At 48.0% G+C, this 22,473-nt stretch overlaps 1 protein-coding gene across 1 annotated transcript in view; it reads left to right on the top strand.

Annotated features, from left to right (window-relative positions):
* Positions 1-7,465: 7,465 nt before the first annotated feature.
* The window catches only part of PECAM1 (platelet and endothelial cell adhesion molecule 1), a gene marked incomplete at both ends in the record, with an annotated part of 138,919 nt that continues 123,911 nt past the window's right edge, over positions 7,466-22,473 (top strand). The window contains 3 exons of the mRNA XM_080714107.1: positions 7,466-7,553; positions 19,135-19,199; positions 19,412-19,479. Of these exons, the coding sequence (XP_080570233.1) occupies positions 7,466-7,553; positions 19,135-19,199; positions 19,412-19,479 (221 nt within the window). The remainder of the gene's footprint in view (positions 7,554-19,134; positions 19,200-19,411; positions 19,480-22,473) is intronic.

Raw genomic sequence — 22,473 nt, 5'->3', positions numbered from 1 at the left:
AAAAATAGGGCTGGGGGTATAGCTCAGAGGTAGAATTTTCCTAGGTTGTATCTCCATCCCTAGTACCATGAGAGAGAAAGAGAAAGAGAAAGAGAGAGAGAGAGGGAGAGGGAGAGGGAGAGGGAGAGGGAGAGGGAGAGGGAGAGGAGGCCATGAGAGGTGACTGGTGAAGAAGCGGCTGCCGCAGTGCCATTGGGGACATGCACACATGGTCTGCCAGCAGCGCTTAGGGTGGGGAGGAGAGGGATGACGTTCTCGGTCCTCTTCAAGCACTGATCTTCCTCAAGTGGCAGGGCCAGTGAGACTGCTGAAAGACAGAGCCAGGCTGTCGCTTGGAGCAGCCTGCACTTAGGACCAGCTGTGCGATGCCAAGGGCCCAGTGCAAAAGGAGGCCTCTGTCAGAACTGAATATCTCACACCCACGTTCATAGCGCCATTCACAGTAGTCAGCAGGTGGAAGGCACCCAGGCCTCCGTGGAGCGAGCAGCAGATAACACGCAGTACACATGCACAATGGAATAGTCTTCAGCCTTAAAAAGGAAGGGACTTGGCGCCGGGCGTGGTGGCACATACTTGTAATCCCCGCACTTGGGAGGCAGAGACAGGAGGATCGTGCAGGTTCGAAGCCAGCCTTGCTGGCTTAAGAGACCCTGTTTCAAATAAAAATATAAAAATAGGTCTGGGAGTGTAGCCTGGAGGTAGAAGGGCTTCCAGGAACCCCAGTACCACCAAAGGAAAAAAAAAAAAAAAAAAAAAAGGAAGGGACTTCCAAGCCCGGCGTGGTGGCCCATGTTCTAACTCCAGTACTTGAGAGGCTGAGACAGGAAGATCGCAATTTAGTGAGGCTCTCCACAACTTAGTGAGACCCTGCTTCCAAATTTGAAATAAAATCAGGCTGGAGGTGTAGCGCAGTGGTAAAATGCCTCTGGGTTCAATCCCCAGTGCCACACACACACACACACACACACACACACACACACACACACACACAAAAAAAAAAAAAAAAAAAAAAAAAAAAGGAAGGGACTTCTAGAAACCCGCTGCCCTGAATGTTGTGGACATTGAGGATGTTGTACTAAGTGAAATAAGCCAGGCAGGAAAAGGCAGCTGTGGACGAGTCCACTCCTGTGAGGCACAGGGAGTGGTCAGGCTTACAGAAACAGTAGAACGGTGGCTCCCGGGGACGGGGTGGGGTTGCAGGAAGGGGACATGTCTGCAGGCACAGAGTTTCAGTCTGGGGACAGGGATGGCAGTTATGGTTGCACAAGAGTGTGGATGGGCTCAGTGTTACAGTTACAGGGTCGGGCGCAGGAGAGTGCTTGTATAGCATGTTGAAGGCGCTGGGTTCATTCCCCAGCATTGTAAAGCGAAAGTAAAGTGGCAGACTTCATGTTATGTATAGTTTACCAGTATTTTAAAAAAATTCTAAAAGCCGGGCATGGTGGCATACTCTTGTAATCCCAATATTGGGAGGTTGAGACAGGAGGATCATGGGTTCTTGGCCAGACTCAGCTACTTGGTGAGGCCCTCTGCAACTTAGTGAGACTATTTCAAAATAAAGAATAAAAAATGTGGTGGCACATGCATGTAATCCCCGCACTTGGGAGGCTGAGACAGGAGGATTGCATAGGTTCAAAGCCAGCCTCAGCTACTTAGTGAGGCTCTCAGCAACTTAGTGAGACCTTGTTTCCAAATAAAATATATATTAAAAAGAAATAGGGCTGGGGGTGTTGCTCGGAGATAGAATGTCCGGGGTTCCATCCCCAGTATCACGGGGAAAAAATATCTAAAAGAAAATTACTAGGAATTTGGAGATGGTGCCTGACATAGTGGCACACACCTGTAATCCCAGTATTTGAGAGGCTGAGACAGGAGAATTGTAGGTTTGAGTCCAGTCTCAGCAACTTATTGAGACCCTGTTTCCAAATAAAATATAAAATAAGGTTGGGGGTGTAAGTCAGAGGTGGAATACACCTGGCTTCAGTTGCCAGGACTGAAAAAAAAAGGAAAGAATTTGGGGACTGGGACAGCAGAGCGCTGGGCCATCCCCGGGCTCTCCGGGGCTCCGGGCTGGGCGTCTGCACAGCCCACAGGCCCGAGAGGCTGGCTCTGCCTGCATCCTCAGCAAAGTCTCTCAGTGAGCACCCAGGAAGCTATCTCATTTACCCTCCCTCTTCCCGTCTTCTCCTTGGTTTATTTACTCCCCATTCCTTTTTTTAATTTTTGGGTGCTGGGAATTGAACCCATGGCCTTTCGCGTGCTAGACAGTAGTGCTACCATGCCCCCCAGCCCTTTCAAATTCCATTTCTAATCCCCTTTCCCTTGTCCCCCTCTGCCCTGCTGTCTGTACCCGAAACCCATGGGAAAGCAGCGGTGAAGGACTTACTTGCTTTGTGTCTTCGTCGTAGCCAACAAACCAGAATTAGGATTATTGCCAAAAGCAACAGTAGCAACACCGGAAGCAGCAGCTGCAGCAGGCATGAAGGACAGCGGCGGCTGGGTCCTCCTGGAGGAAGAGCATTCGCCGTTCACCACATGGCTTGCTTCTCCAGTGACATTGCCTGGCCAAGTGTTCTAGGAAGGGCAATTCCAGCTGTCTCCCACGTTAACCAGCCTGCCGTGCAGACACCAGGTGATGTGGGAGTCCAGGAAGTGGTTTTTTTTTTTTTTTTTAATGGGGGGTTGTGGGCTGAACGCCAAGGTGTTCTACCTCCAAGCTATACTCCCAGTCCCTTTTATTTCTTATTTATAAACAGGGTCTCACTAAGTTGCTGAGGCCAACTTTGAACCTGCAACTCTCCTGTCTCAGCCTCCCCAGCACTGGGATTACAGACGTGTGACACCATCCCCGGCCTATGCAGTTAAAGCCACGACCAAGTACTTGTTCCCAGGGCATCACGGGAGGCCGAGAAGAGCCGCAGAGTACTCCACAGAGCGCTTGCTGGCTGCGCTGCTGGGATCGTAAGCTGCAGACACTTCCTGGGCAAAGCCCTCGTCGTGCTGGTGTGATCTGTGTCACCCAACTGACTGGCATTTGTCGGGCATTAGTTGCCTGCCAGACAGTGTACATGCACCGCACATGTGTGTACTTTTTTTGTGTGGTACTGGAGATGGAACCCAGGGGCATTCTACCTTCGAGTTACACCCCTAACCCTATTTTTTATTCTTTATTTTGAAGCAGGTTCTCACTAAGTTGCAGAGGGCCTCACTAAGTAGCTGAGACTGGCCTTGAACCCGGATCTGCCTGTCTCAGCCTCCCGAATGCTGGGATTACAAGTGTGCGCCACCACCCCCGGCTAATGAGTATGATTTTGTTCATGATTCAGATCCAAGTATGAAGTTGAGAATTGCTTATAATTTCTGCCCCCCAAATATCATTTTCTCTAATCATATTTTTATTTTTAGAATTCAGCTGCATGGTTATCATCTACTTCTTTTTAGAAGCAGAAGTTAGCTGGGTGTGGTGGCGCACGCTTGTAATCCCTGCGATTGGGAGGCTGAGACAGGAGGACTGCACAGGTTTGAAGCCAGCCTCAGCTACTTAGTGAGGCTCTCAGCAACTTAGTGAGACCCTGTTTCCAAATAAAAGTATAAAATAGGTCTGGGAAGTATAGCCCAGAAGTAGAAAAGCCTCTGGGTTCCACTCCCAGTACCACCAAAAGAAATAAAAATAAAAATAAAAAAAGCAGAAGTTACTGTTCTAAATAAACTCAAGGGAAATTCTCAGCAGGAAACACAGAGCTTTCATATGCTCTGTCAACTCATCCTCTATTTGGTGGGAGGGTCCAGCTGTTTAATTTCCTATGTAATTCATTAATAAAGGAGTTTAAGGAAAAGAAGGCTAGTTGCTGAGTATGTATCATGTGCTAGACAGGCTACTCACATGATCTAATTAGATCTCCACAACGATCCAGCAAGGTTAAGAGTATGGTGCTCATTCCAAAGATAACCAACCACGCTCAAGAGAAGTTAAGAAACTTGCCCGAGGTCAAACAGTTGAAACACAGCAGTCAGGACTGACTCAAGAGTCTGTGTGTGTGTGTGTGTGTGTGTGTGTGTGTGTGTGTGTGTGTTTTGTGGTACTGGAGATTGAACCCAGGGGCATTCTGCCTACAAGCTACACTCCAGCCTTTTATATTTTTATTTTGAAATAGGGATGTACTAAGTTGCTGAGGACGGCCTTGAACCGGTGATTCTCCTGTCTTAGCCTCCGTAAGCATGTGCCACCACACCTGGCTGAATCCATGGAATATATACAATATATACATATACATACATATATGACACATCATATATATGACATACACAGAAAGAATGAAGTACAGGGACCAAAGTAAAAGTAAATTCCAAGAAAATCCATACTATCCTTGCTCCACCTTTTCCCTGAAGAGGAGTCCCTGGATTCCTGATGAAATGGCACCCATGAGGGTGAGCACAGAGAGCAACTTTACTTGAGACCAGTGCCAGGGGAACACGCTTGACTAGATCCTTCTCTCCCAGGCTCTCTGCGGGGCCGACTGCTCCTCGGTGCATCTAGGCAACAGCAGCCGCTTTGAAAGGCCTTCCCTAGATCCTGAGTCCAGGCCCCGCTGCCCCATCACTGTGCCAGTGTCCTGCCTTTTACAACAACCAGCACGTTCTGGGACTTACCTGCTAGGGTCCCTGGGTGGTTTGTCTCTCCCGCCAGACTGTAAACTCCACGGGGGGCGGGGCAGGAGGCAAGGTATATCCAGGGGTTGGCCCATCGGATTCTTGTTAAATGCTTGGTGAGTGAATCAGTGATTAATGATTTATGTTCATGGCTCATCCCCTCAGCCCTTACTAGGTTGGGAACGTGATATGTCTTAGCTGTCTCTGAAATCCCAGGAGCACATCTGCGCAGAGTAGGCACTTGGTAAAGACCCATGGACCTGACTTCACTGGACATGACATCGTTTTAGGCTGGGTGTGGTGGCACATGCCTGTAATCCCAGGATTTGAGAGGCTGAGGCAGGAGGATTACAGGTTGGAGATCAGCTCAGCAACTTTAATGAGGCCCTGTTTTAAAATAAAAAATAAGCCAGGCGTGGTGGTGCACGTCCTAATCCCAGCATTCGGGAGGGATTGAACCAGAGGATCACGGTTCACAGACAGCCTCAACTACTAAGTGAGGCCCTCTGCAACTTATTGGGACCCTGTTTCAAAATAACGAATAAAAAATAGGGCAGGGGGTGTAGCTCGGAGGTCAATGCCCCTGGGTTTCATCCCCAGACCTGAAAAAAAAAAATTAAATAAATAAATAAAATGAAAAAAAAAAAAAAAACGTCTGGGGGTATAGCTTAGAAGGAGAATACCCTTGGGTTCAATCCCCAGTACCACAAAAACCAAAAAATGAAAAAAAAAAAAAAGAAAGAAAAAGAAAAAAAGACCTTAGTGACATACTTCCCAGGCTTTGGAGTGTTTTCAGGGGCACAGAGAGCCCTCCCCAGAGCAGTCCTACAAATCACGAGGCTTCCAAGAAACAAAGGGTCTACTTACCGATGAGTGAAAAGTTGAGCTCCTGACTGTATTTTGAGCAGTTGGAAACCGTGGCTTTGCATTTGTAGGGGCCCAAATCATCGATGTTAGAGATTGTTCGGTTAAAAATCACCGGTTCACCCATTCCGCTCTTTTTGTCCACCCATGTATTATTCAAAAACAACACATAAAAAATCTGCAGTGATATGTTCTTGTGGGAACAAAGCAGAGATACAGTTTGCCCCATCGTGACCACTTGTATGTGGGAATACAGACTTGGAGAAGGGATTTCTGGAAAACAAAATCACAGGACAAAAGTTCCCTGTTAAAATCCTTTGATGAGCCGGGCGTGGGGATACACCGCTGTAACCCTAGTATTTGAGATACAGAGACAGGAGGATCACAGGTTTGAGGACAGCCTCAGCAAGTAGTGAGACTCTCATCAACCTAGTGAGACCTTGTTTGAAAATAAAAATAAAATAGGGCTGGGGGTGTAGTTCAGAGGTAGAATGCCCCTGGGTTCCATCCCCCAGTAAAACACACACACACACACACACACACACACACACACACACACACACACAAAATGCCATGCAGCCGGGCATAGTGGTATAGGCTATAATTTCAGCCACTAAAGAGGCTGAGACAGGAGGATTGCAAATTCGAGGCCAGCCTGGGCAACAAAGTGAGAAGTGTCTCAAAATATTAAAAGAGCTGGGTATGGCAGCGCACACTTCTAATCCCAGTACTCTTGAGGCTAAGACCGAAGGATCATAGGTTCAAGGCCAGTCCCAGCAACTTGGTGAGGCTCTCAGAAACTTAGTAAGACCCTGTTTCCAAATAAAAAATAAAATAGGGTTAGGTAACTGAGAGGTAGAATGTTCCTGGATTCTATCCCTAGTAACACACACACACACACACACACACACACACACGTTCCCAGGCTGCCAGCTGGTCAACCAAGTGACGTGATAGACTGCCTCCAATCTTTTAAGTTGCTTGAATTATTTTACAGTGGTTATGTGTTGGTTTTCTATTGAAAATGACCACAAGCCAGGCATAATGGCACATGCCCATGATCCTAGTACTTAGGAGGTTGATACAGAAGGATCGCAGGTTTGAGGCCAGCCTCGGCAATTCACCAAGGTTCTTAGCAAGTCTGTAAGACCAAAACAAAGGAAGAGAAAAGGAAAAGAAGAAGCTACAGCAAAGAAAGTTAGAAGAATTTCATTGTGAAAGCAATCTCAATACTTATGTCGCCAAGTCCCAGTCAAAATGCTCCAAGTCCCTCCCTAAAATCAGTTTATTTATTGTGGTGCTTGGGAATCAAACCCAGGCACACTCTCCCCCCGGAGCTACACTCCAGCCTCCCCCACTCTACGCTCCCTCTTTTCTTTGAGACAGGGTCTCCCTAGGTTTCTTAGAGTCTCCCTAAACTGCCGAGGCTGACCTCAAACCTGCCATCCGTCTGTCTCAGCCTCCCAAGTACCGGGATTACAGCTGTGTGACCGTTCACTGAAATAAGCAGTAACTGAAAAGACTTTGCTCTTTTCAGTTTGATTGTTCATCTAAAAACTTAAAAAAAAATCTTGTCAATGAACAGTTATGTTACAGCAGGCCGTCTCGCTGTTTCGTGAGAGCTTTGGTAAGAGAGAAGTGGGGAGACTCACCACTGGCCTTCCTGGGCTCACAGTTCAACACGGCTTCTGGAACTGAGAGAGAGGAGGGCGTGAGAAGGCTCACTTTCCCCACGGGGCCTCCTTCCCTTTGGGGATTCGACTTACATGTGACCGAAGAAAAGATGCCCCCACAGAAGAGCGCACCCCAAGGTCTCCGCATCCTCTGAGTGCAGGCGAGAGCGGGCGGCACGTCCCCGAGGGCCCCTCGGGAGCGGCCGGGCAGCCTGACAACTTCCTTCTCGCCTCGGCAAACCAAAGAAATCAGAAGCTCTGGACGAGCTTTGTGCAACATGGTGAGCTGGTTTCGCCTTCCTGTGTGTTTCCTCTATGAGATGTGTGGGACCCTGTTGCAGAAGACAGATAAACCGGCCCGGGAGGGTAGCCCAGTGTAGAGTGCACCTGGGTCCAAGCCACAGTGCCACAAATACATAAAAACAGAATTTGAATGTTTGCTCAATTATAAATACTGTTTTATACTTTTAAACATTTGTGTGTGTGTGGTTGAGTAAGGATGTGGGGGATGGAAGCCCCCTGAGCTATACCTCCAGCCTGGTTTTATTTTTATTTTGAAATAGGGTGCTAAGTTTCTGAGGGCCTCGCTAAGTTTCTGAGGCCGGCCTCAAACCTTCAGTCCTGTCTCAGTTGGGATTATAGGTGTGCACCACCATGCCCAGCCCAACTAACATTTTTTAGTAAAGATTTTTTTTTTTCAGAGACAGAGATTTATTTATGAAAGTAAGAAAAACACATTAAAGGGAGAATGTAGGCCACCTCAAAGGTGAGAGGTGCTTTAATAAAATAAGATTTTTAAATGATGATTTAGAAGAATGTTTTATCATGTAAAAGGATGATGATACAGAAGAGCAGGTTATAAACAGTGTGTGTGTGTGTGTGTGTGTGTGTGTGTGTGTGTGTGTGTGTGTTTTACTGGGGATTGAGGCCAGGGGCATTCTACCTCCGAGCTATGCCCTCAGCTCTATTTTTATTTTGATTGATTTTTTTGTGGTACTGGGGGAAGAACCCAGGGGCTTTTCTACCTCCGGGCTATACTCCCAGACCTATTTTATACTTTATTTGTAAACAGGGTCTCACTAAGTTGCTGAGAGCCGCACTAAGTAGCTGAGGCTGGCTTCGAACCTGTGTGATCCTCCTGTCTCAGCCTCCCAAGTGCTGGCATTACAAGCATGTGCCACCATGCCCGGCTTAATTAATTAATTAATTAATTAATTTTTGTGGTACTGGGAATGGAACCCAGGGGAATTGTACCTCTGAGATACACCCCCAGCCCTATATTTTAGTCTTTTTGTTTTTGAAACAGGGTCTCACTGAGTTGCGAAGGATCTCAATAAGTGGCTGAGGCTGGCCGTGAACCATGATGCTCTTCCGAATGCTGGAATTACAAATGTGTGCCACTACACCCGGCTTTTATTTTAATTTTGACATAGGGTCTCAGTAGGATGGTGAGAGTTTCACTACTTGCTGAGATGTCTTTGAACCTGATTCTCCTGTCTCAGCTTCCTAAGTACTGGGTTACAGATGCTTTTTTTTTTTTTTTTTTTTTTTTTTGTAGTATTTGGGATGGAACCCGGGGCATTCTCCCTTCAAACTACACCCCTCAACCCTATTTTTTTATTCTTTATTTTGAAAAAAAGGTCTCACTAAGTTGCAGAAGGCCTAAGTAGCTGAGGCTGGCCTGGAACCTTGATCCTCCTGTCTCAGCCTCCTAAGTACAGGGATTACAAGCATGGCCACCACACCCAGCTCTACAGATGCTTCATTATCATCACACATCTTTAAACAATGCGTAGCCATGCCTGTGGGAGGCTGAGACAGGAAGATCTGAGGTTTGAGGCCAGTCTCAGCAACTTAGCAAGACTATGGCCAACGTAGCGAGACGCTGTTTCAAAACAAAAAATAAAGAGGGCCAGGGGTGTAGCTTGGGTTAGAACGCCCAAGTTGAACTTCCAGTACCACAACAAAACCAAACAAATCTTATCTTAGATTTCTGTAACCAGCTCGTTGAACACTGACAGCTCCCTTCGATTTCGGTTCCTCCTGGGCTCTGCCCTCGGAGCGCACCACCAAGATCTTCACCTTCTGTTTTCTGCAGCGTTCTTGAGTGCTCGCTAACTGGCGTCCCGCTCAGCCTAGTTCTCCGGATGGAGGGCGCCAGGACAGCTCTCTGTGTATACCACGGGGGCTTCTCCAGCCTCCTGCTTCCGTGCTGCAGATAATCACAACGCTTCCTCTTTTTTCTTTTTTTTCTCCATCTCTGTTCTACAGAGGGCTAAATGCAGGGTGTTTCTGTTTTACATATTCAACAGTATCTTTGCATCGGAGCAGAGTAAAGAAAACAGAAGAAAAAGAAAACCAACCAGCGAGGTGTGGTGGGGGTGCTGGTGGTGGCTGTTGGCTGTCGGTCTGCGCATGCGTCATCTGCCCTCTGTGGGCCCAGCAGGGAGGAGCCCGGGCCTGTGTGGAAAAGATGTGTCACAGCTGCAGGAGCCCAGGGAGTTCCTTTTTCATTTGGGGGTGCTGAATAAACTGCGTGTTGTGCGCCTGAGTTTGGACTGCAACCCATTATGTGGGCCAGGTGGGAAATTTTCCACCTTAGGGACCTGTCAGGGCTCAAGAGGTTTTGGATTTGGGAGCATTTTGGATTTGCAGATTAGGGATGCTCAAATTAGTAACTGTCCCTGGATAAAGAAAGGAGGCGGGGTAGCTGCGCATGGTGGCGCACACTTGTAATCCCAGTATTTAGGAGGCTGAGGCAGAAGGATCGCAGATTCAAAGTTAGCCTCAGCAATTTAGTAAGGCTGTCCCCAGTTTAACAAGATCTTGTTTCCAAATGGAAAAAAAAAAAAAATCGAGCTAGGCATGGTGATGTACACTTGTAACCCCAGTATTTGGGAGGCCGAGACAGAAGGACCAAGGATTTGCAGCCAGCCTCAGTTACTTAGTGAAGACCTCTGCAACTTAGTGAGACCCTGTTTGAAAATAAAGAATAAAGCTGGCGTGGTAATGCACGCTGTAATTTCAGTATTTGGGAGGCTGAGACAGGATTGCAGTTCATAGATAGGCCCCAGCTACTTAGTGAGGCCCTCTTTCCAAATAAAGGAGATAGAATGCCTCTGGGTTCCATCCCCAGTACCGAAAATAAAAAGGGGGAGGGGGATAAAGAATAAGCCGGGCATTGTGGCGCACGCTTGTAATCCCAGCATTCAGGAGGCTGAGACTGGAGGGTCGCGGTATGCGGACAGCCTCAGCTACTTAGCGAGGCCCTCTGCAACTCAGTGAGACCCGGTTTCAAAATAAAAAAATAAAAAATAGGGCTGGGGGTGTAGTTTGGAGGTACAATGCCCCTGGGTTCCATCCCCAGACCTGCAAAAATAAATAAATAAATAAATAAATAAATAAATAAATAAAATAAAAAATAGTGCTGGATGGGGGGTAGCTCTGGGTTCAATCCCCAGCACCACCACACACACAAAAAAAAAAAAAAAAAGAAAAAGAAAAGAAAGAAGAAAGAAAGGAAGTAAAGGAAGTGTAGCAGCCAGGCGTGGTGGCGCATGCTTGTAATCCCAGCATTTGGGAGGCTGAGACAGGAGGATCGCGGTTCACCGACAGCCTCAGCTACTTAGTGAGGGTCTTTGTAACTCAGTGACACCCTGTTTCAAAATAAAGAGTAAAAAATAGGGCTGGGAGTGTAGTTCAGAGGAAGAATGCCCCTGGATTCATCCCGGTTGCTGCAAAAAAAAAAAAAAAAAAAAATTTAAACAGCCAGTAGAGTAATATAAATATATAAATATAAATGGATCAAAATCTTAAAACTAGATTCCACCCAACCTCTGCTTTTCCTCTGAATAAACTGACCTATATTACAAAGTGATTTATCAAGTGATAGAAGTTTTTATGGAAATTGTTCATTAAATTATTCTTATAATTTCCAAAGCTTTGGTGATGTTTAGAAATGGCTGGTTTTTGCCGGGCGTGGTGGTGCATGCTTGTAATCCCCGTGCTTGGGAGGCGGAGACAGGAGGATCGCGCAGGTTCGGAGCCAGTCTTGCTGGCTTAAGAGACCCAGTTTCGAGACCCCTGGAGAAACGGGGCCCAGTACCCTGGGTCCCGGGCGGGGGTCGGGTAGAACACGCGTAGCGCGCCAGACCCCTGGAGAAACTGGGCCCAGTACCCTGGGTCCCGGGCGTGGGTCGCTCTGGGCACACCAGCCGGGGCCCGGGTCGCGGGACTCTGGGCCCCAGGCAGAGTAGTGCGGAGCATGCTGGGCCCATGGGGAAACCAACCAGGTCACAGTGCTACTGAGTGCCTGATCCCACTACCTCCTTAAACCACATATACTGTCTCTCTTATTAAAAAAAAAAAAAAAAAAAAGAAAAGAAAAAGGAAAAATATCCAAGAGGAGTTAAGAAAGCCGTGGCGGATGCCAGGACACTGGAGATGCAGACAAAACTTATCCAAATGCACTGGAACTTATGGAAAAATTCCTCGTGAAGGAAGACTGCTGTTTCTCTATATTGTTAAGATTTTTGGACATCATCTGTAAGGAGAGAGTTTAGCGGAGACCAAGGAGAAAGGCAGTGTTGAAAGTGGTCTCCGCGATGGCGGTGGAGACTTGTATTCAGGAGAAGCAGAAATTGGATCCTACCAACCTTATTTTTTTGGAGAAAATACACCAAATGTTGAATGCTACCGTCACGCATGCTTAGGAATACTGGACAACATTCAGAGTGGAAAAAGAGCTTGGGAAGGATTTGAAATGGTGGAGGCAGTGGAAATGGCAGTGGCCAGTACTCAGGGGAGGCAGAGATCTGATGCATTACACCTGGAACCTTTGAAACAATAACCCCAGAGGCAGAATGTTACCATCATGTACCCTCGAGAACGTGGGACAATTGGTTGGGCGAACAGGGTGCTCAGATTGGAGCCTGCTGAGGGGTGAGGCTGGTGACGGACACAGCAAAGCTGGGATTGGAGTCTGCCGTGAGGCAAGGCTGGTGCCGGGGCCAGCGAGGCCAGGATCGGAGCCTGCTGAAGGGTTAGGCCGGTGCTGGAGCCAGCGAGGGCGGCATCGGAGCCTGCCATGAGGCAAGGCTGGTGCTGGGGCCTCCGAGGCCAGGATAAGAGCCTGCCAAGGGGCTAGGCTGGTGCCGGGGCCAGCGGCCAGCATCGGAGCCTTCTGTGAGGCAAGGCAGCTACTGAGGCCTCTGAGGCCGGGATCTGAGCCTGCCGAGGGGTTAGGCTGGTGCTGGGGCCAGCGAGGCCGGCATTGGAGTCTGCCATGAGGCAAGGCCGGTGCTGGGGCCTCCAAGGCCAGGATAAGAGCCTGCCGAGGGGTTGGGCCGGTGCTGGGGCCAATGGCTGGCATCGGAACCTGCCGTGAGGCAAGGCCGCTACTGGAGCCTCCGAGGCTTGGATTGGAGCCTGCCGAGGGGTTAGGGCAGTGCCGGGACCAATGGCTGGCATTGGAGCCTTCTGTGAGGCAAGGCTGCTACTGAGGCCTCCGAGGCCAGGATCGGAGCCTTCCAAGGGGTTAGGCCAGTGCTGGGGCCAGCGAGGCCGGCATCGAAGCCTGCTGTGAGGCAAGGTCGGTGCTGGGGCCTCCGAGGCCAGGATAAGAGCCAGCCGAGGGGTTAGGCCAGTGCCAGGGCCAATGGCCGGCATCCGAGCCTGCCGTGTGGTAAGGCCGCTACTGGGGCTCCGAGGCTGGTATCTGAGCCTGCCAAGGGGTTAGGCCGATGCCGGGGTCAGCGGCCAGCATCAGAACCTGCTGTGAGGCAAAGCCGGTGCTGGGGCCTCCGAGGCCGGGATAAGAGCCTGCCAAGGGGTTAGGCTGGTGCCGCGGCCAATGGCTGGGATCGGAGCCTGCTGTGTGGCAAGGCCAGTGCTGGGGCCTCTGAGGCTGGGATCGGAGCCTGCCAAGGGGTTAGGTCAATGCCGGGGCCAGTGGCCAGCATCGGAGCTTGCTGTGAGGCAAGGCCAGTGCTGGGGCCTCCGAGGCTGGGATAAGAGCTTGCCAAGGGGTTAGGCTGGTGCCGGGCCAATGGCCATCATTGCAGCCTGCCGTGAGGCAAGGCCACTACTGAGGCCTCCGAGGCTGGATCGAAGCCTGCTGAGAAGTTAGACCGGGGCTGGAGCCAGTGAGGCCGTCATCAGAGCCTGCCGTGAGGCAAGGCTGCTACTGAGGCCTCCGAGGCCGGATCGGAGCCTGCTGAGAGGTTAGACCAGGGCTGGGGCCAGCAAGGCTGTCATCGGAGCCTGCCGTGAGGAAAGGCCGGTGCTGGGGCCTCTGAGGCCGGGATCGGAGCCTGCCGAGGGGTTAGGCAATGCCGGGGCCAACGGCCAGCATTGGAGCCTGACAGGAGGCAAGGCCGGTGCTGGGGCCTCCAAGGCCGGGATGGGAGCCTGCCGAGGGGTTAGGCCGGTGCTGGGGCCAATGGCTGGCATCAGAGCCTGCCGTGAGGCAAGGCCGCTATTGGGGCCTCCGAGGCCGGGATCAGAGCCAGCTGAGGGGTTAGGCTGGTGTTGGGGCCAGTGAGACCAGAATCGGGGCCTCCCATGAGGCAAGGCCGCTGCTTGAGCCTGCGAGGTCTGGATCAGTCCACCGGGTAGCCAGGCCACTACTGGGGCCGTCAAGAGTGGGATAGGTACTTGCAATGCGGCATGCACAGAGAAATATTGCAGAAAATAAAAACCAGATGCTTCCCCTAATCAGCAATAACTAGGAGGAAAGGGGCAACAGGAAGAGGTCGAGCTATAGAAAGGGCCCTATAGTGAAGCAATTAAGGTGACCAATCAGAGGGTACGGAATAGGGGAGAATGGAGCCTCTTTAAAAAGCATGAGGTACATAAACAAATGTATCAAAATTAATCACCAAACAAGCATGGGATGAGGGAGGGGGAAGGAATGGGATGGGGGCTGGATGAGGGCTAATTGGATGATGTGTGCTTGTATATCCTCTCAGGTCTTATACTCCAATGTGATATATGACTACAATGCACCAATAAAAATAATAAAAATAAAAAAATAAAATAAATACTTATACAATCTGTAAAAAAGAGACCCTGTTTCCAAATTAAAAAAAAATATAAAATAGGTCTGGGAGTGTAGCCCAGAGGTAGAAGGGCTACTAGGAACCCCAGTACCACCACCAAAAAAAAAAAAAAAAAAAAAAAAAAAAAAGAGAAAGAAATGGCTGGTTTGACCTTCCAAGCCCACACTCACTGTTTGTAATGATTTGAAATGGGACACCCCAACCTTATTTTATCTTATTTTATTTTTTTGTTGCAGGTCTGGGGATGGAACCCAGGGGCATTTGACCTCCGAGCTATACCCCTGCCCTATTTATTGTTGTTGTTGTTGTTGTTATTATTATTATTATTATTAAATTTTAGTGGTACTGGGGTTCCTGGAAACCCTTCTACTTCCAGGCTACACTCCAAGACCTATTTTATACTTTTTTATGGAAACAGGGTCTCTTAAGCCAGCGTGGCTGGCTTCGAACCTGCGTGATCCTCCTGTCTCTGCCTCCTAAGTGTGGGGATTACAAGCGTGCACCACCACGCCCGGCGTCTTATTCTTTATTTTGAAATAGGGTCTCTCTAAGTTGCTCAGGGCCTCACTAAGTAGCTGAGGCTGTCCGCGAACCGTGATCCTCTGGTCTCAGCCTCCAGAATACTGGGATTACAAGCGTGCACCACCACCTCTGGCTCTTATTTTATTTTTTATTTGGAAACAAAGCCTCCACAAGTTGCTGAGACTGGCTTTGAACCTGCCATTTTCCTGTCTCAGTCTCCCAAGTACTGAGATTACAGGCATGCACTGTCATGCCCAGTTTAACCTGTTTATTTATAAAAGTATACACATGCATATATATACTTACACACACACACACACACATATATACGTATATATAATTTTTTTTGTGGGTCTGGGGATGGAACCCAGGGGCATTCAACCTTTGTGCTACACCTCCTGCCCTATTTTTTATTTTTTTTTTTGAAACGGTCTCACTGAGTTGCAGAGAGCCTCACTAAGTAGCTGAGGCTATCCGCAAAACGTGATCCTCTGGTCTCAGCCTCCTGAATGCTGGGATAACAAGCGTGTACCACCATGTCTGGCTATATATTTATTTATGTACTAATCAACTAACTTATTTGTGTATACATAGACTACTATGGAGAAAGGAACGAGGAAGTTGTATTTTATAGACTTTTAACATGCTCTTTCAATATTGTATATTTTTTAGCCAATGATATATTTATATTAGAAATAACTAATAGAAGTAATAATAGTTAAGTAAGCAATGGGTGTCCGAAATACAGAAGATTTGTTTGGGGAAGCCACCTTTATATTTGATGCCTTAGAAATGATATTTTTATATTATATTATATTATTTTATATTATAAAATGACTTTTATATTATAAAATGACTTTTATATTTGACACCTTAGAAATGATATATATAATATAATATAATATATGATATTACATTATATTATTTTATATTATAAAATGACTTTTATATTATAAAATGACTTTTATATTTGACACCTTAGAAATGGTATTTTCATCCAACCTTCAAGTCTTCCATTAGATGGCGCCATTGTCGAACTCCTGGCGCTTCAAACTGCCTGGCTTTTATTTTTATGAGTCACTGGAAATACATTTAAGAAAATGTGTATTTCAGGAATTCACAAATACCCTACAATTTCAGGAAAGTATGGGGAATCACATTAGGTGCTTATTATCTGGGTGTGGTGGCGCACGCTTGTAATCTCAGTACTTGGGAGGCCGAGACAGAAAGATTGCAGGTTTGAGAACGGCCTCAGCAAGTAGTGAGACTCTGTTTCAAAATAAAAGAAATAAATAGGGCTGGGGTGTAGCTCAGAGGTAGAATGCTCCTGTGTTCCATCCCCAGTAACACACACACACACACACACACACACACACACACACACACACACGTGCTTAATAAAGGAATGTAATCCTTAGGTGAAAAATATCATGAAGGGCTTGTAAAATCTGCTGCTGAGCTGCTCAGAAACAAAGTACTTTCTTTTACTCCTACAAAACCCCCCCGGGGACGGGATGTATAGGAGACAGACACCCATCGTGTGCATGCATGCGTGTATTGCTTTGCAGATCACTGATGTATAATTACACTGCTCCAATAAAGTATATGAAAAATCACCACCAATATCCTGATTGTCTCAAGAGAAAAATGCTGCCAGCTATTGTAGAATTTTTTTTTTTTTTTTTTTTTGGTGGTGGTATTGGAGGTGGAACCCAGAGGCTTTCTTTTTTTTTTTTTTTTTTTTTTTTTTTTGGTGGTACTGGGGTTCCTGGAAGCCCTTCTACCTCTGGGCTACACTCCCAGACCTATTTTTATATTTTTATTTGGAAACAGGGTCTCCTAAGCCAGCGCGCGCGGCTGGCTTCGAACCTGCGCGATCCTCCTGTTTCTGCCTCCCAAGCGCGGGGATTACAAGCGTGCGCCACCACACCCGGCAACCCAGAGGCTTTCTACCTCCAGGCTATACTCCCAGCCCTATTTTATATTTTATTTAAAAACAGTGTCTCACTAAGTTGCTGAGAGCCTCACTAAGTAGCTGAGGCCTGCTTCGAACCCATGTGATCCTCCTGTCTCAGCCTCCCAAGCGCGGGGATTACAAGCGTGCGCCACCATGCCCAGCAAATTAGTCTATAATTCTGAGCAGATTGAGATGCCTAACTTTTTTTTTTTTTTTTTTTTTTACCACCGACACCTTCTCCTTTGTTTTTATTTTATAAATCCTGTTATTGGGAAGATTTTACACAAAATGACATTTACTGAGTAGTTAAGAATTTTTCTATTTTGCACATATATGTGTGTCTGATTTATTTTTTGTTTTTTGGTACTGGAGATTGAATTCGGGCATTTTATCTTTGTGCTGTACTTTTACATTTTTTACTTTTTTTTTTTGTTGTTGTTGTTGTTTGGATACAGGGTCTGGCTTAGTTTCTGAGATTCCACTGTGTTGCCTAGGCTGGCCTCAAATCTGAGATTCTCCTATTTTAGCCTCCCAAGTACTGAGATTACAGGCTTGGGCCATGAAGCCCAGCTTCCGTATCTCATTCATCAAAGATAGGAGTGTAGTTCAGTATACAGTGTGTGCTTAGCACACAGGAGACCCTGCGTTTAATCTCTGTTACTGCCAACCCCCCCCCAAAAAAAATAAAGATTAAAACATTGATGAATTATCTGGATGTGATGGCGCATACATATAATCCCAGTACTTGGGAGGCTGAGATAGGAAGATAGAAGGTTCGAGACCAGCCTCAGCAATTTAGTGGAGCCCTCAGCAACCTAGTGAGACCTTGTTTCAAAATAAAAAATAAAATAGGACTGGCAATGTGCTTGGAGGTAGAATGTCCCTGTGTTTAATCCTCAGCCACACACACACACACACACACACACACACACACACACACTTCTTTTCCCTGCTTGAAATGCCCAAATCCTTATGTGAGCTAAGAATCGGGATTCTTAGGTTTATCGGCGATCATACATGCAATCTGTTTGAAGCAGTTGTGATGCTTTTTAGCATAAGCTTGTCCAGTGCAGTATCTGGGATATACTTCCGCTGATACCATTCTTGCTTATCTGAAATCTGAATTGAGCCGAGTGGCCTGGGTTTCTGTGGGCTGGTTCTGGGGCCCCTGTACTTTGTGACTATTCGGTCAATTCAGTTTGAGGACTTTCCCATCACCCCCGAAGTTCCCTCCTGCCCACCGGTGACCCATCCCACATCCCTCCCCCAGGCCCAGGCAACCGCTGTTGTGCATTCTGTCCCTATAGATTTGGGGAAAGCAGCACTTCTAAGTGGAGAGACACGGCTGTTACCTAATTTAGTTAAAACCTAGCTATTTGCATGAGGGGGTGGGTTTCGTCTTTTTCAAAGCTGACCAGAGAAGAGACTGGCTGGCTGGGGTGGTGTTGGTCTGTCGACATCGCGCAGCCTCCGGGGCGCAGGTATGTGGATTGTCGGAACCTCTTTGTACCTAGGATCACGCGGGTCACCCAGCTGTGGCGAGGCACAGAGCCTCCCGGCCTGTCCCAGCACGTAGCAGCAGCCTTTTCTAGCCCCCAGGAACAAGATGGGAGGGGCCGTGAGACAATAAGAGGGGACATTAAAACACCTGTATCCAGGTGAGCTACGTGGAGATGCATACCTGTAATCCCAGTACCTGGGAGGCTGAGACAGGCGGATCACAGGTTTGAGGTCAGCCTGGGCAACCAAGGGAGACCCTGTCTCAAAACAGAAAATAAAATGGGCTGGGAATGTAGCTCAGTGGTAGAATGCCCTTGGGTTCAATCCCCAGTAACAAAAACAACAAACAAATTCACCCTAAAATCTTTAATATTTTCTGTGGGAATCCTAAAGCCTTTCATGTGTTTTGTGGGAAACCGAGTCTGATTTTAACCAGGGAAGGAGCCCTGAAGACTCAGGAATGCCCTCATCCCTCCTGTGTCTCTGGCAGAAACCTCCAATCCAAGCCCTAGCTTCTTCTGTTGTAAAAGAGCCCTTACAACACCTGCGGGGGGGAAGGCTTTTTTGTACTGGGGATTGATCCTGGGGGCATTCTGCCTCTGAGCCACACCCCCAGCCCTGTTGTTATTTTTTATTCTGAAACAGGGTCTCACTAAGTTATGGAGGGCATCGCTAAATTGCTGAGGCTGGCCTCACATTTGAGATCCTCCTGACCCAGCCTTCCCAGTACTGGATCCAGGCGAGGGTCACCAGAGCGGCCTACGTGGGCCTTGATGTAAGAAAGGGGCGTGGAGTAACGCAGGTGGTAGGCATCGAGACTTCCAGAGGCCTGTGGCCGGCCAGGTGTGACTGGGTGTAGCTCAGGACCTCGGACACCTTTAAGAGGGGCTGGGCTCGCCTTGCCTTCCAGGTGGCCGCCCGTCTTCCTCCTCCGTCCTCCGCCTGCGCTTCTGGGGCTCAGCCTGGAGCGGCCAGGTGTCCAGCCAACCTCAGAGGTATATTGGGAATGTGTTAGCGGGGGCCAGGGGAAGGGAAAATCCTGTCGCTGCCTGTCCCCGCTCTGTCTCTTCCTGGAGACTTAGCGCTATGGAAACCGAGCTTCCTTCCTCTCTGGCGGGACTGGCGGGGGCGCATTGTTGAGGCCAGGCCTGCACAGGCTACGAGGTCCTTCGTCCTTCCTGCCACAGAAACGCCACGGCCAGCGGCAGCAGCTGGCACCTGAGGAACGCCGCGTGGGGCGACCGCCGATCCCCAGGTAACCCAGGCTGGGGTGAATGATGTTCAGGTGTACCATGATGTAGCGCGTCCTGTGGCCTGTTGATGACTTGATGGATGTTTGGGTTGTTTCTGTTTAAAAACGTAGGCTACTATAAATAAGGCTGCTCTAAACATTGGTGCCCAAGATTGGGGCGCATGTTGATTTCTCTTGTTATCTCGGTGGAGGTTGATTCCCTAAAAGTAGAACTGCTCCGAGTCATACGGTAACACTCTTTTTAACCTTTTGAGGAACAGCCAGACATTTTTTATGTGTGTATGTGGTACTGGGGGGTGGAACCCAGGGGCTTTTCTACCTCTGGGATATACTCCCGGACTTACTTTATAATTTATTTGAAACAGGGTCTCACTAAGTTGCTGAGAGCCTCATTCAGTAGGTGAGGCTGGCTTCGAACCTGTGCAATCCTCCTGTCTCAGCCTCCCAAGGGCTGGGATTACAAGCGTGCGCCACCACGCCCGGCTACAGCCAGACTTTTTTTTTGGTGGTACTGGGGTTCCTGGAAACCCTTCTACCTTTGGGCTACACTCCAGACGTATTTTTTATACTTTTTAAATAGCCAGACATTTTTGAAAGTGGCTTTGGAAGGTGATTTTACAATTCCGCTAGCATTTTCTCTACATCCTTACCAATACTTATTGTGTGTGTGCGTGTGAGTATGAGTGGGGGTGGGGGCTGGGTATCAAACCCAGGACCTGAGTGTGCTGGGCAAGTGTTTGTTATCGCTAGCTCCCTGTGTGTCTTCTTGATTCGAGTGGTATTTCAACCATATTGTGGCTTTTATTTTTATTTCCAAATGACTAATAATATTAAGCAAATTTTTCAGGTACTTAGAGAAAATATCTCATCAAATTTTCTCCTCTTTTTTTTTATTGGTGCCTGAGGTCAAACCTGGAAGCATTCTGTTTCCAAGCTATACTTTATTTTATCTTTTTATTACAGAAACAGGGTCTCGCTGGGTAACTGAGAGCCTCACTAAGTTGCTGATGCTGGTCTTGAACCTGTAATCCTGTCTCAGCCTCCCAAGTACTGGGATTACAGATGTTCGCTGCCAAATCGGCTCTTTTGCCACCTCCTTTTTTGTTCTTACTGGGGATGGAACCCCAGAGGCAGTCTACCTCTGAGCTACACTCCCAGCCCTATTTTATTGTTATTTTGAAACAGGGCCTAAGTTGCTGAGGCTGTCTGAGAAGCTGTGATCCTCCTGCCTCAGCCTCCGAAGTACTGGGATTACAGGTGTGCACTGCCACACCCAGCTCCTTTCCCTCTTTCTTTCTTTCTTTCTTTCTTTCTTTCTTTCTTTCTTTCTTTCTTTCTTTTTTTGTGGCACTGGGGATGGAACTCAGGGGCATTCTAACTCCGAGCTAAAATACCAGCCCTATATTTTATTCTTTATTTTGAAATAGGGTCTCACTGAGTTGCAAAGGGCCTCACTAAGTAGCTGAGGCTGTTCGTGAACACAGATCCTCCTGTCTCAGCCTCAGAAATGCTGGGATTACAAGCGTGTGCCACCATGCCCGGCTCCTTTGTGCTTTTGAGAACAGACTGTGAATGCCTTTTTTTTTTTTTTTTTAAACTTCAGTGCTTAGAACACAGTGAAGCTCTTCTCCTGCTCCCAGACCAGTGCCTGGGCCATGGGGAGACGGCACAGGCCTCGGCCCGGGCCACTGCGTGGCTCCTCCTCTCAGAGCCGGCTTCCCTCCTAGACTCCCGGGCCCACCTGAAAGAACTTTGAGGGGCCAGGGAAAAAATTTTTTTTTAATTAGAGGAATTAAAATTTACTCCAAAGAAATCATAATCTACTCTTACTTAAGTCAAAGCAGTAGTAAAATATAATTTCTAGTTTTTCTGGATGGAGGAAAGGGCTTCAGTAACTAAACTGCCTATAGCCATGAGTTAGCACGATCCTGTCCCCGTCCCTGGAGAGGGGCCTTGGGGGAAGGACAGCACGGACCCCCACAGCCACAGCCTGCCTCCTTTCTCAGCTGCGCACCTTCGCTGGCCTTGAAGCTGCGATCCTCCTGTCTCAGCCTCCCAAGTGGCAGAATTACAGGTGTGCACTACCACTCCTGACTACTACCACTAACCTTTGGGAGCAGCCAGACTGGGGCGCTGATTGGTCAACAAGAGAAGCAGCAAGAAAAAAAAAAAAAGGCCAGGCGTGGGGGCACACCCTTGTAATCCCAGCATTTGGGAGGCTGAGATCGGAAGATCACCGTTCCTCGACAGCCTCAGCTACTTAGTGAGGCCCTCTGCAACTTAGTGAGACCCTGTTTCAAAATAAAGAATAAAATAAAAAACAGGGCAGGGGGTGTAGCTTGGAGGTCAAATGCCTCTGGCTTCCATCCCCAGACCCACAAAAAATAATAAATTAAAAAAAAAAAAAAGGCTTTGAGCTCCCAAGCTCATTAGGACAGCTCAGTTGCCAAGAAATCAGTTTTCCCCAGCTATCTCTTTTTTTCCCCCCTTGAGATAAGGTCTTACTCTGCTGCCAAGGCTCGTCTTGAACTCATGAGCTCAGCCTCCTGTATAAACCCGCATTGTCACCACACCTGGCCCAAGAGAGGAAGGTCAGATGGGGCAGGCTGGGACCCGCACCACAGCAACAACCATTATTACAACCATTATTATCACTCTTGTGGTTGTTTCCATTGCTATGTTTTTACTGTCCTGAATATTAAAAGGAAAAAGATCATGATGAAAGCTATATTGAAAGGGCTTTTCCAAGCAGAGTCGGGGGGCCCTGGGAGGCGGGACGTGTGCACGGTGAGGCTGCAGCCCAGGCCAGTGGCTTCGGTCCCTCTACTCTGACTGGGCCTTGAGAGCGATCACCTTGTCCCCAGAGGCTCAAGGGTATGTCCAGAGGCTCACAGACACTTGCTTTACAGACATATTTTACAAATTATTGACATTTTTTCTTTATCTTCTAATGGTCACTTAACCTCCATCATACCACACTTTTTTTCCCCTCAATTC

This window comes from Muscardinus avellanarius (genome assembly GCF_963383645.1).
Source record: "Muscardinus avellanarius genome assembly, chromosome: 16".
NCBI classification, from domain to species: Eukaryota; Metazoa; Chordata; class Mammalia; order Rodentia; family Gliridae; genus Muscardinus; species Muscardinus avellanarius.
This window is presented reverse-complemented; position numbering and strand designations above follow the sequence as displayed.